Raw genomic sequence first — 14,292 nt, 5'->3', positions numbered from 1 at the left:
CCACTACCAGCTATGGCTCAAGCCCACGGGCCCAGGGTAGTGTCCGGCAGCGGGAGGCAGCAACACCCCAGCAGCAGCAGCCGCCATGGCTGGGTCACTCAGGCCTCCCTGATGGTCCCAGAGCAGGCAAAACCCAGGCCCAGAGCTGAGAGGGAAGACCTAGCTGGGGCTCGGGCAGACAGACCCCCTGTCCCACCTGGGCGGATGCAGCACCAGGGTGCCAAGCAGCGGGACTGGGCACGCAGGGCAGGGTCTGGGGGCACATGCCCAGGCGGGAAAGTCTGTAGGGGGAAGGGCCATAGCGGGCAGCAGCCTTGCCCAGTGTCGGGCTGGTCACAGCCCTGGCGGGCACAGCCCTGGCCCCGGCAGGCATAACACTGGCTGTCTCCCAGCCCTGGCAGTCCCGGCCCTGGCTGCCTCCCGGCCCCAGCAATGGCTGCCTCCCCACCTTGGCCCTGGTGGGTGCAGCCGCAGACCTGGCTGCCTCCTGGCCCCAGCGCCTATGGTGCCAATCAAAATCATCTTGTGTGCCATAGGTTGCCAACCCCTGCCCTAGTGCTTGACAGCATTCCCAGTGGCTTTCAGGGGACACTCAACACCTTGCCTGGGTCTAGCATTACGCTTCACTAGTCCACTGGGCTGCACTATGGGAGGTTGTGAAGCTGAGGGTTGTATAACAGGCAGCAGGGTGGTTCCCCAACAGTGAGAAGATGGCTTTGCATCCTCCCATACCTCAGCCTCTGCCAGCCAAACATACAGCAGCTGTTGCTTTGTGCATGACTCAGCTCCATTCCAGATGGGCACAACATCCCAGACCAAAGTTTATTTGACAGGATCAGCCCAATAATGGGTGGCTGGGGGAAGGGGAGTTACATTTCAACTGCATTTATATTCAAGGAAGCTACTAGTGCCCCAGGCTCTTGTCATGCAGAGGGGTCCCTAAGCCTGCTATGACAGGGGGCTGCTCCTGTCAGTGATACTGCTGGGTGGGGTGCTACAGCTTTGATTTCCAGAGTAACTTTGCCTTTTTTTTTTTTTGCACTGATCTCTTGTTTTGGAGAAAACCATGAAACTCTTTCTCATACCTATTAATTAAAGTCTATCAACAGACAGGGGAGTTTGGGGAACCCCTTTCTCAGCACAGTGGAAGCCCAAATTTGTCATGCATATGCATGAGAAGTTCAAGGTGAAACTCATTAGTGCAGTGGCATCACTGTCCAGCCTAAGTGCACATAAGTGATGGATTCACAGTACCTGGTAGGGAGTGGTACAGGGATTAGCAGAGCCCTCTACACTTTGAACGTGCTAAAATGCAACAGGTGTGCAGGGCTGTCTGTATCTGCTGTTCTTCCCCTCCCTGGATTTACTTAGAAGAGCATGAGGATCTCAATTACCTGGAGCCCTGACCTGGCCTCCGGGCAGGACAGCCCAATCTGGGCTGGATTTCAGAATCTATCCAGAATGGCTGCAGTGTCCCTTGCTCTTTTTCCAGAATCCTGGAGTCAGGACTCTGGTTTCTGCCAGGTGAGATAAGTCTAGATCAGCTCTTCATTTCAACAGGTTGAGTGTGGACTTAGACTGGTGCACCTGAGATCAGGATGTGACTTACATTCATCTCTCCCATAGGAAAGGTTTGCCACACCGGATTCACCATGAAGAACCAGCAGCAGCATCAGTAGCAGCCTTATTATGAGCTTAAACTTCTAATCAAACCCCAAACTAACCAACACAGGAAAGTTTGAGCTGAGCTCCCAGGCTCCCCACCCACCTCCAAGCACGCAGAGATGTAGAAAGGTTGAAAAGCGCATGCATCTTAAACAGAAGCGTGAAAAATCAGAAATACTGACCTTAAAGCTCCAGTAGTTGGGTTGCTAACAAAAAAAACAAAACAAAAAACAAAACAAAAAGAACAAAACAAAAAAATACCATTAAGATTCTGTTTTCTTGAGAACTGTTGACTTTAAACTGTGACACACAGCCTGGTTTAGTTTCTACTTAGAGTCCCCTCCCTGGTGGTTTTTGCCTAATGATGCTATGATCTTGGGATGGGTGCTGGGTGTTAGCAGGGGGGGCATTGGGAGAAAGGGGACCATGCAGGCAGGCAACCAGGGACATACCAGCTCTGGTGGTTAGGGCACGTCAGGAGTAAAACTAACCCAAACAGAAAAATATAAAGGGAGCCAAAGTGAGCTCAGGCTCTCACTGGTAGTTGCTGTGCCCCTCAAGGTGAGTTACTTCCCTGATCCTCAGCCCTGGATGTCAGGGAAGATCTCTTATTTTTAAAGGATCTCCCCTCTTCTCCCTTCTGCCTCTTCACCTCCCCACATGCCCTCATGGGGCTGGTGCCAAAAGCCTGGAACAGAAGGCAAATGCTCCTTTGAAGGATTTGATGTTTGGGGATTGCAAAGCAAGGAGCATCCCTGGTATCTCAAATACATGCTCTAGGGAGGTATAGGAGCTGGCATCAATCACGGCATATTCTTGGAAGCCAAGTGTACCAGAAGGCCTGGGACCTTCTCTTACAGAGCCATCAGCTGCTGGCTGAGGAAGGGAGTTTAGATGGACTTCATAGCTTCCAGCACTGCCCACATAGCTTAGCTTAATTTTCTGGGTGACTGTCTTGCTGGAGATGACCACTCACTGCTTAAAAACACCCTGCAGCACATACCAAGGTCCCCTGAGAAAGGGCAGTGGAGAGGGGTGAGGAACTGAGTCAAGGGCCCAGGGCTCTGAATGAGGCCAAGTCTCTCCTCTCCCTGTGTTAGGACAAAACATAGCCAACAACAAGACAATGGCTCACTCACAGTCTGGGACTGGTGGCACCATCACCACAAAGGCTGGTATCATAACCAGGGCTGGTTATGTCCAGATCCCCACGCTGTGAATCAGTTCCCAGGGGCATGTTCTATTGCTCTCAGGCTTACATGCTACAATCGTCCGTGGGGGGAACTGAGTGCTACAATCGTCCGTGGGGGGAACTGAGTTCCTCTAACCAAGGAGATGAAGGCCCATAAAGGGCTATCTCCTCTGTTCTCTAAATCTGGATCCTTGCTCCCCAAGTGGCCACTGTTTGCATCCCAGCTAAGGCCCATAATAAAATGGGAGTTAAACAGATGCCCATGACTTAGCCTTTGTTCTCAGAAAGCAGAGACTATCAGCTCAGCAGATCACTATCAGAACCAGTCGGGGTTTGAAGAACGGAGGGTAGAATCTGGATTAGTGCAGTCCATTTGGGTTTAGCATGCTCTGGCATACCCCAAAGTGGGGCACACTCACTACCCCAGGCCAGGGTGGGATGAAGGACTGGAAGATTTGGGAGTCAGATGTGATTGGGGCATGGCACAGCCAACCCAGGTCAGTGAGGTCACCGTGAGCTCCTGAGAAGACAGTATGAGGCAAATGGGAGGCTAACACACAGTAAACAAAAGTCTATCACAGATACTGAATCACTTGAAGATGCTGTGCTCCAGGACACGCATCCCCTGCCCTCTGGCATCCCCTGCCCTCTGGCGGAACAAGTCAAGTCACCTCTATCAGAGCAGGGTTTTGCTCTCCTGACAAGCCTCAAGAAAGGCTTCCTACCGCAACAAGACCTGCGCCAAGTATGAAAACAGGCTAGTGCCATAAATATCAGCACAGCCCAGATCAGGGCCATGTAAACCAACATGAGACTGACAGTGACTACCACACTAACTTGAGGGAAGCAAACTCCCTCCAAAACAAAGAATTGCCTTGCAGTCCTGCAGCCCTGGGAAACCAGCTGTCTGGCAGGAGCTGGGGGTGCCTCCCTCTTTGCAGAGCTTCAGTGACAATCAATGGGTTTTGTCTTGCAGGGCCTCTTCTCCTGAGTGGGGGTGTGGATGTTAAGGCTCCTTAATTTTGACCTGAGCTTGACAGCACCTGTTTCACAGAAACATGTGAGCACTGCCAGACTGCAGCTCCCACAGCGGCCACGGTGTGCAGTGCTCCCTCTGCCTTGGCAGCCCTGCCAGTGGCCCTGGCTCTTCTCTTCTCAGTGTCCTATCTCTCTTCTCCCAAAGCTCCCCTCCCTTTCCTTTTCAAAGAACTTGTTTCTATACCAGCTTTGTCACAGCTTGTCAATGCTGTGTGATGCCCGTACAGCTAAAAGGTAAGACACTTCGCTTCCTAAGAGGCAGGCAATGGCCCTTGCAAAGGCACTTCCTTCCTTAAGAGGTAGAAATGCCTCATCAACAGTTAATAGATCCGTCCTATCACAGCCCTCCGGAAACAGGAAGGATAAAAAGCCAGGATAGTATGCTGTGCCCATCTCATTCCCTTTGTCCAAGGATCTTGGAGTGTCCCACAGTTTCAGGAGGTTGAGTCCCAGGGTTACTATCTTCCTTTTACAGATGTGCAGACCAAGGCCTGGTCTCCTCCTGTGAACATGTATCAGTTTGTAAGCGGTGTGTTTGTAAACCAATTTAGTCAAACCAATCCCATGTGGACACACTTACTTTAAGAGTGACTTGCATTGATTTAGCAGAAGTCAATAAAGCCAGAAGCCACTGTTAAACCAAAGGATGGCTTTGCGCTGGACGGACTAACTCAGGTTTGAAAGTGATTGAAGTTAAACAGGTGATGCTCTTTCATGCAAACAGGCCCCAAGGCACAAAGTTCTTTCCCAAGGTCGCACTGTGACTCAGAGGCAGAATCAGAAATCAAACCCAGGAGTCCTGACTGCCAGCCACTCTTAGATAACAAGCAGCAGGAGCCAAACCTTCCCCGGACTTGTAAAGCTTTCCAAAACACCAGGAGCTTGGTTGGCACTTACAAAATACATATCTTTTTTTTTTATTTCTGGCATTGAAAGAAACCAGCTTTTAGTAATTAACACAGAAACATCTTCACTGGGAACACTCCGAGACAGCAGGGGAGGAAGAAAACTGACACCACCAAGCACGGTTAACCTGAAATCACCTTCAGGATTCCAGATCATAGGGGCCTGCTTGTGTAAGGGGTTCTTTGCTGTGCAGTGAAACCCGCTGGGTAAATGTGATGTGCCTGGGTAACATCAGGCACCAGCCCCTGTGACTTACCCTGGTATGGACAGCTGTGAATCTGGTTTTGGAGCAGGGGACACTGCATCTAACTGAGGCATTTATACCTCAGCAAGAGGGAGACCAGAACAGCCTGTACCAGCAGGACGGGGAGGAGGAGATGATAAGAGACCTTCATTGTCTGCTGACTGAGGATGCTCCTGGAAGGGCTTGATGCTGACTAGCCATCCAATGGACCACACAGTCACTGCTCTTGTTTCCAACGCACCTCTGCACCTATGCTTCAACCAGTTGCAGTGCAGCTCTGCAGTGTGGTGCTCCTGGGACCTCCCACGGACAACACATAAGAACCTTCAGGAGGCTTAAGTAACTTGTGGAGAATTAGGTTGCAGTCAGGGAGACTAGGGCTGGAAGGGAGCTCAAGAGGTCATCTAAGTCCAACTGCTTGACCCAGGGCAGGATCAGCTATACCTAAACCATTCCCCATAGATATTCTTCTACCTGGCACTTAAGAGCCTCCAGTGTTGGAGACTGCACAGCCTCCCAAGGTAAGCTAGTCCAATGCTTAACAGTCCTTCAAGTTAGAAAGTTTCTCTCACATCTAACCTAAATCTCCCTTGCTGCAATTTCAGTCCATCGCTTCTTGTCCTTTTTACGAGTGGACACAGAGAACAATTTCTCATCTTCCCCTCTGCAGTAGCCTTTTACCTTTTCAACACTATTAGCATGTCACATCAACTGACCCTCAGTAAAAGCCCCTTAAACTTGGAGGGTCAGCAACACCTATGACTTTTCACCCTGATGTTTCAAGACTCCTCTCCGGTCATTTGCCCTGATTTTACAGCTGGGAAAACTGAAGAACAGAAAGGGGAATCACTCAATGACAGATTCACGACTAGAATCAAGGCTTCCTAAACCCTCAGCTGGTCCCCTGTCTGCTTTCCTATAAGGCAGTCCTTCCCAACTCCTATGCATATGCTTCCAAAGAAGGGTCCCCAAGTCTGGGTAATGAAGTGCCCTTGCATAAGCTAACTAGAAAGATGGTTTGCAGGAATGCTCCCCAGCAAGCTGGAACATCCTATCCCTGGGAGAGCAAATGCCCTGTCAGGAAGGGTCAGCTCTGCAGGAAAGAGAACAGAGGAGGCACTGATGAGATGACTTTTCTTCTCCAGGCTTTTTATTTTGCAGTTGAAGAGCATCAGTAATTTTCCTCAGTCCCTGATATTGCTGATCCTATCTTGCACTAGCCTTGAGTCTATACTTTATTTATTATTTTAGGACGACTGGACAAGCTTATCGTGGGTCCCATCAATTCCAGACCTGCCATACATACCCACTCAGCATGAGACCAGTTGCAATCCCTTCTGCATCTCAAATGCCAGGAGAGAGAGAGAGAGGCTGAGTCCAGAACACCTTGGAAATCCTCTGTTCTAGTTAACAAAATGTGAGAGTGCCCACCAGGACCATACGGGTAGTCCTCCACCCCACCTCCCTCCTTCTCTCATCAGGTGCCTGAATTATAGTTTCATAGTTTCTAGGGTCGGAAGGGACCTGAGCAGATCATCAAGTCCGACCCCCTGCCATGGCAGGAAAGAGTACTAGAGTCAAACGACCCCAGCAAGGTGTTCATCCAGCCTCCTCTTAAAGACCCCCAGGGTAGGAGCCAGCACCACTTCTCTGTTAGTTGAGATCTTTCTCAGCTCTTTGTAATCACCCCAGGTATGCACCTCAGTACAGCAGGGTCATTTTTGTTTTTTTTAAATATATTTTGTGTTCCAGATCAAAATAACCAAATCAGCTCCAGATCATCTCAATTGAGCAGAACTCAATAGTTCCAAAAACCATGTATGGCGCTAAAACCAGCGAGCATCCTCCATCCCAGACCCATCATTCTGGGACTTCAGATACTCCCAAATCCATTTGCAGGCATCCTACATGCAGGCCCAAAGGCAGAGGTCTTGGGGTTTGGGTGCCCTCAGATACTACAGGCAAGCATCTTCCATCCCAGCCTCTTTAGTCCAGGACTGCAGATACTCCCTACACTAGATCTTAGCCCACAAGAGGCCTTTGGCACTGAGGAGATGGAGAACCTGAAACCAGAGAGCACTCTGTTAAGGATGGTTTGAACCTTCTCCCTCCCCTCCCCTTCCTCACCATCTCTGCCAATGACAGCCAGAGGCTGAGAGGAAAAAAAGAAGAGAATGTGCTGGATGAAAAATAAGGAGGGAGGGAGGGAAAAGTAGAAAGAATGAGGATAGGTAGAAAGAAAGAAGGCCTGCCTTGCCCCCGAGGGAGACAAAACCCATTAAGCAAGGGTCTCTGACTCTCAGTTACCCAGCCACATTTTGCCCAGCAGCACCCAAAGCCCTGCCCCTCATGCAGTGAGTTTGGTGGGTCTCACTTGAATCTTTATTCCAACCAGCACCTTCCTGATGACTTTGGCACAGAGGAGCAGAGCAGCACAGGGCTTGTAAGCTGCACTTGTCCTCTTAAGGGTAGGCTGAAGCAGAGTGATGGGGAAGGGAAGTATGTGTTGCTCAGACTGCATGGATCCTGGGGAAGAGCAGCAGTCCTCCAGGACTGTCGATCTGGCACCTTCCACCAGGGCCAAATGGCTTTGTGGTGAGTACTCACATGTAGTCATTTCAAAGGGCTCCATCTGTCTTTCTAGGCATCTGTGGAGTGTGAAACATATTTCAGAGTAATACACAAGGCAAATGTGTTATTTGCCTGACCCACTCTGCCATCAGCTCTGTTTCTATTGTCTTGGGGTGTGTGTAGACGAAACAAGGGGCATGTACGCACAACACTTTAAAGCAGGTTACGTGCTTTTGCACCACTTTAATGGCGTTGGTGTTTGCATGTGTCAGCGGCATACTGCGTATTAATGCCAGCTGCTGTAGCACATTTGGTGGCATAATGCGCCTTAAATGACTTTGGGGCACAGCAAACTAAAACAACTGTGAGGAGTTTTAGTTTGTTGCTCTATAGCCGCGAAGTGAAGCACCAGGCTCTGTGCAGCTCAGGGGCTGTGCAGGCAGCCCATGCAGGCAGCTCGGCAGCAGCCTGGGAAGGCAGGCTCCACCGAAGACAAAAAAAAAAAAGCAGCGAGCCTGATCTTCATTTTTTTCCTCCCCTGAAGCCTGCCTGCCTGCCTGAGCTGTATGGAGACCCAGTCCTTCCTTCCACGGCTGCAGTGCCCCCCAGGACTGCCTGAGCTGGGTGCCTGTGGGCAGGTACCGCCTGGTGTGGAGGCTGCTACTGCCATGGAGGGAAGCACCCGCCCCCCGCAGCCCAGGGACCGCTCCGCCCGCTGGAAGCTCACCCTCTCCTCCCCACGGCCAGAGAAGCAGGTAAGACATGGGTGTACACGACACTGGGGTTTACTTTCCCTAAATTGAAGCAGTGTTTTTAAAAACCCACTGCTTCAATTTAAGGTAGAGTAAACACCCGTTTCATCTACACATGCCCTTATACTTCCCTGAAGCACTGGCCATATGTTCCTATGGCAGGTATTTATTTAGTCAGGCTCTCCTTGGTGCATGTACCTTAACTAACAGAGGAGAGGAATAACAACATCTTTATAAAGAAGGCAAACAGTACCAGGGCAGGAAGTCAAAGAAGTTGTCCATCGTCTTTGTCCAGGAAGGTAGCCTGTTCCTGATAGGAGACCTCTCCATGCCCAGCTCTACCAACACCAAAGGAGCCATGACTCAGTAACTCTGGCTGGGGAGCTTAACAGCATCCAGCAGAACTGTAGGCCTGAATCCCCATGCCCAGCCTTGCCATCATTGCCTGCAATATGTGTAAATAATGCCACAGCTAGTGAAGAGGAAGAGGGTGGATTTTTTCAAAGGGTAAAAGAGAGAGGAAGGGTAGAATTAACATATCTGGCTCTTCAAATGCATCAAAGGGAGACAATGGTCTGAGAGAAGATTTGAAAGGACAGTCCTGTTACAACTGATAAAACAGGCAGCTCACTGCAGACAGAGCAATGCAGAAGGTATGAAAAATTACAAAGGCTGAGATTATAATTACAATGAAAGTCATGTCCACAACACTGTGAAATGACAGACTAACTAGGAACTCAGATTCCACCCCCTCCCCAACCACACATGCATGCACCCCTGTAAAAGAGAGGAAAGGATACCCAGAGGCAGGGGATGTAACTAAGACCATTTTGTAGAAAAGGAGCAGCACAAAAATTCATTCCTAGAGACTGTCCCAGGAAAAGAATGGGAGATAAACAAAATCTGAGTGAGTCATTGGGCTGACCAAAGCAGCTTCCTCTCGCTTGACAATTTTAACATAAATCTGTTACTGATAAATAAACAGGACAGGATTGTCTAAGATGGACGAAGACAGCATCCTCAACACTTTTCCCTGAGCAGAAGGAACACCAGGTTGATTTTTTTTAAATAACTCTTTTAAAAAAAATTCCAATATCCAGTAGAGTCCCCTGTAAGCAGAATGCTTTGATAAATGAGCAAAAACAAATTTCTTTACAAAAAAATATATAAAGGATTTACTTACTCCTCTGATTAAAGTTAGAAAAGCCTTTTTGGCAAGAGAGAAATTGAAGTACAAGCGTAAACCATAAAAGTGACAAGAGAGAAAGCCAGAATCAAATGCATGAAGTAAATAAACCCACAGAAAGAGAAAGAAATCATGCGTTTGTGCTAACTTCTTTCGGTTCCTGTCATTTTAGGCGTTGCAATTATCAGAGGTACAATGGCTTCAGACAGGAGCGGGATTGCAATTGGAAGACTGGTCTTGAGCTTAGGACCTGAATTGGAACTACTGCTTGTTCCTGGCTCTGCTATGGGCTCCCTGTATGACCTTGGGCAGGTCATTTAATCTTTGTGCCCTAATTCCCCAGCTGTAGAATGGGTTGACTGATGCTTTCTCTCTTGTCTCTTTGCTCCAGCGGTGCTCAATTTTCCAAGTCTGTCTGCTGGATCCCGCATGCTGAGGTAGTCTGCAGGGCCAGATCTAGCATGTGACTGGCACAGCAGAACCAGCTGCATGCCAGTCCACCCCCATGTACCTGTTCTAGCTACACACTCAATCCAGCCACACATGCAGGGCCACGTCATCTGACCTGCGAGGCTCCCCACGGGTCCGGAAATTTGACAGCAGGGGAGTAGCAATTAACACTGCCACTGCTCACCTCCTGACCAATTTTTGGATGTGTGAAGAGCACTGTGGGCTGGAAAACACTCCTCCAGAGGCCGGATGTGACTTGCAGGCCGAAGGTTAAGCACCAGGGTTTTAGACTGTTTGCACTACGGGCAGGGACTGTATCATATGGTGCATCTGTCCAACTCCCACCACAGAGGGATTCAGGTCTCAGTTGGGTTTTCTACTTCCTAGTGTAATATAAGCAATGGTCTTCAAGCTGACTGCTCAGCTGTATGCCATTGGCCCTACACACTACTCACCAGGAGAAATTTCCTCTGAAAGCCTAGCATTTAAGCCCAAGTCCCAAAGGGGCCCACAGGAGAATCAGGACCTAAACAATGGCTTTCAGAGCAATACCAGAGAGTGACGTGGTCAGAAAAACGTTACAGTATAAGTCATCCTGCTTAGTTTACAGTGGACCATGTGGGCTTCAGCTGGGATACTGGAATAAACTAAACCACAGTGGAAATGATCAACAGGTCTGTAAAACATGTCATTCTCTGCCTCTTCGTAGTGTAGGGCTCCCCTGATCCCAGTCCTACCATAAACCCTAGAGAAGTACTCAGCTGCCCTCTCAGCAGCTGTCAGAACCCTGTCGCAATAGGGAAGGATTTTCAACAGCACCTACATGATTCAGGACCACAAGCGCCCCTGCAAGTCAATAGGGTTTGCGCTGCTGAATCACATTGGTGCAGTCGAAATTTCTACCTCCAAGCCTTAAGCAACTTGCCTTTGCCTTATTTGAGTCCTACTTCTTCTGTGCTACCCAAAGATAGCCACAAATCCAGCCTCATCCCACTAAATTACCACTATGAGCAGACTAGCTGCAGGATGATATTGCTCTGATGCTCCCACCCTACTTACTACCCCTGTTACCTCCTCCTTCCTGTTTTGGTGTTCCCACTCATGTTACCGCTAAATCTTTTGGCTGGGGCAGAGCTTCAGTCTAACTCCCTATTGTACCTCCACGACAGACAATAGTATGTGGAGGATTGTGCTGGAGGAGGCAACATCTGAGCTGGTCGAGAGAATCCATGCCCAGGGAATTCTAGAGAGGAGTTTTGGAAGATGCCTACGACCAGAGGCGAATACTGGACCTGTGGCCTGTGACAGCAGCGCCCACCAAGAGCATGAGACTTTCACCCACACTCAGCTATAAGTAAATTAGCCTCCACCAGCTCATGATCTGTCTCATTCTAAAAGCAAGCAGTTTCTAAGGGTCTGATCCTTCCTTTCCTCCACACTCCTCCTGGACAGTCCAAGGCACCTGCTACCAACCCTCTGTGATCCATCAGCATTCAACACTCCCTTTGCACGGGTGCAAAGGACTGCATAAGGGCCAGTGAATCCGGCTCCACCAGAGCCATCTGGCTCCACCTCTCCACCTGGCTTCCACTGCAGCAGGGAAGCCAGGTCAGTATAGGAAACTCAAGCAGGAACGGGCAGGAGACCAGGAAGTAGTCAGGCGGATCAAATTGCAGTGCGACTATGGCAACAGCATCATGTCGCTGGTTCAACATAGCAGAGATTTACAAGGTAAACTCAGCAGCAAGGAGCTGCGCTGCTCTGCCAGCTTGGCTCGCACGTGCCCATATACCATCCTCTGATTTCCTTAGAGTCAGAGCCGCTCTAAGACACCATTTCGTGCCATTTCCAAGATCTGCTGTGCACGGAGGGTGGGTGGGGTGTGCTTCATGGTGGGGCTCCTGGACACAGCCTGGAGGTGATGTCATGATGCCCGAAGTGGCCTGGTCCATGCTAGGGCCCACCTAAAGAAGTTTCCTGCACTGTTAACACTGGTAGAGCTTCAACAGTGGGAGATGGGAAGGGGGGACACCATCTGTTACAGAAGTCACCAACACTGAGTCCCAGCCCTCTGTCCAGAGCAGATCTGACCGTCCTACTGCAAAAGACTGCAGCACCAGACCATAGGTCCACTCCTGAAGGTCCCCAAAATTGCTGAGAGCAGCAGCTGAGTCTGTGTTAGCAATAGGGCAAAGAAAGGGTGAGAATGTGTTTGGGGTGGAAGTGTCAGCACTAAACACAAGCTCCTACATACACACACCCTTCAAACTTGGAGCCCTTGATGGAGAAGAGCCATAATTCTCCTGTTAAATATGTTAACAAATTTTTAAAAAGCACAAAGCAAAAGTGTTCCCAGCAAATGGTTGGCTCTGGCTGTCACTAATGAGAAAGTGCCAGACGCATCCTGCCTGTCACTGGAATGAAGTCTGATCTAATTCCTAATGGGAATTTGTTCAGTGTCTCCCTGCTGGATTAGTACCACATGCTTATTAATGCCATCCCCTGGGCTGTGATCGGTTTCACTAATGGAACGGTATTTACTACCCGCTTCTAAATCACTTCAAGGTCTTGCTTTTCCCAAAACCCCTTCCTTACATGAAATTCAGCAACCCCCAGACTTCCATATGCTTTCCAAACCTCCTACGATCAAATTCCCATCTAAACTCCAGGCTGCATCTCTGAATCAGCCTGGAATTGCACCCAGAGGGAAAAACTGATAGTGCCATCTCTGATCGTAGTTCTAGGGATCTTAACACACGAGCGTGCTCACTCTCTCTCTTGCTCCTATCACTACATACACTCCCCTCCCTCTATTACAGCTCACTGTGATGATGGTCCACAACATATTCCACTTCAAAGGAGCAGGAGGTCTGGTATTTTGAGGAGAAATAAAGGGCCCCCATTCTACTCTCTCCTGCATCTCTAAGTCCCACAAAGCACAATCCGTTCCAGGCCGTTTCTACAACATGCTAGCATCGCCTCTAAACTTGCCTGCAAGATCAGGACTCTTTTCAACTGAGGGAAACATATTCCCAGGGAGAAAGGGACAGAGGGCAAGAAATACAGGCACTGTGTGAGCTCTTACCTCCCCCAGGATCTAACGCTGTGCTGTTTCCCCCCAAATGGAGACCGAGCAGAGGGTCGAGGGTGTCACGCCCTCCAGGGACAAAGGCTGTGACTCCCAGCAAGCCTCCCTTGCTTGTACAGAGTGGCTTCCATGCCAGGACTCTGCCAGCTTGTGTTTGCAAGGCACCATGAAAGGACAAGATGGATGCCAATCTCATGCCACGGCTACAGATGCCTCTCCATGTGCCCAGTTCAGCCGCACAGAGCTGTCCGTGTTCCAGAGGGCTGGAGTTATTGCTGGTTGTTAACTCGGCAGCTTCCTGAGTCCGGCAAATTTAGAGCGAGAGCTGGAGAGGAGATTGGATGGCATCCTCAGGTGCTGTTAAACTGCCGGTACCTTAAGAGAGCTCACAACCTATTTGCCATCTGAAGGCCAATTTCGCACTGAGCTTGGGCACAGGTCCCTCACCCTCTGGGAGGTCCTTCCCATCCTAATGACAGTCAGGCCCCCTAACGAATCTGATGACAGGCTGAGCTAATGCAAGGGAAACCAATTCCCTGTGTCACTCTGGGCACCGTGTGCCTTGTTCCTCCAGTAGGTACTATGCTATAAAACAACCTACCCCGCTTTCTTCAGCCTCTCTGCCTCCAAACACCCCAGTAAATTCTTTCATCCCCAGCTGCCAAACAGGGTGATAGCAGAGATCAGAGTCCCCGCTGGGAGGGCAAGGCAGGGAACCGGAGAAGGCAAAGCAATGATATAACAGGCTAGTGGCCTCTCAGGACCCAGTGAGCAGGGTCTGGGGGGTGCAGAGGGGATATGATCTGGAGGGACATTGAGCAGTAGCACCTAGGGTCATTCCTGACACCCTGTTCTCCTCTTTTTGTGCCAGCCAGATTCCAGCTCCATAAAGCGGGTGGAGGAGGGAAAACAGACACCTGTCAAGCAGCGCCAGACCCCACCAAACTGCAGCACAAATTAATAACAGAGCAACATAACACTAGAGCATTCATCAGCCCCTGCCCACTTCCTCCACACACCCCAAAGCACACAGAGGAGGACATTCGGCTTTACTGCCTGCCCCGGGGAAGGCTCTGCTGAAGTTGTCCCTGTGGTACAGACCAGGCAGGGGAGAGACGCTCCCTGGAGAGAGTGATTCAAAGGAGTTAGGGTGGAAAGAGGGGAGGCAGGAAATTCCTTTACTCACGGGCCAGCTGAAGA

General features: G+C 49.8%; 1 protein-coding gene across 1 annotated transcript in view; it reads right to left on the bottom strand.

Moving 5' to 3' along the window:
• The window catches only part of SRCIN1 (SRC kinase signaling inhibitor 1), a 178,120-nt gene that overhangs the window by 102,873 nt on the left and 60,955 nt on the right, over positions 1–14,292 (bottom strand). The window contains exon 3 of the mRNA XM_019507731.1: positions 1,848–1,871. Within this exon, the coding sequence (XP_019363276.1) occupies positions 1,848–1,871 (24 nt within the window). The remainder of the gene's footprint in view (positions 1–1,847; positions 1,872–14,292) is intronic.

Source organism: Gavialis gangeticus, unplaced genomic scaffold (genome assembly GCF_001723915.1).
Source record: "Gavialis gangeticus isolate Ggan-Ray unplaced genomic scaffold, GavGan_comp1, whole genome shotgun sequence".
NCBI classification, from domain to species: Eukaryota; Metazoa; Chordata; order Crocodylia; family Gavialidae; genus Gavialis; species Gavialis gangeticus.
The sequence above is the reverse complement of the archived record's forward strand: the minus strand, read 5'-3'. Positions and strand labels throughout refer to the sequence as shown.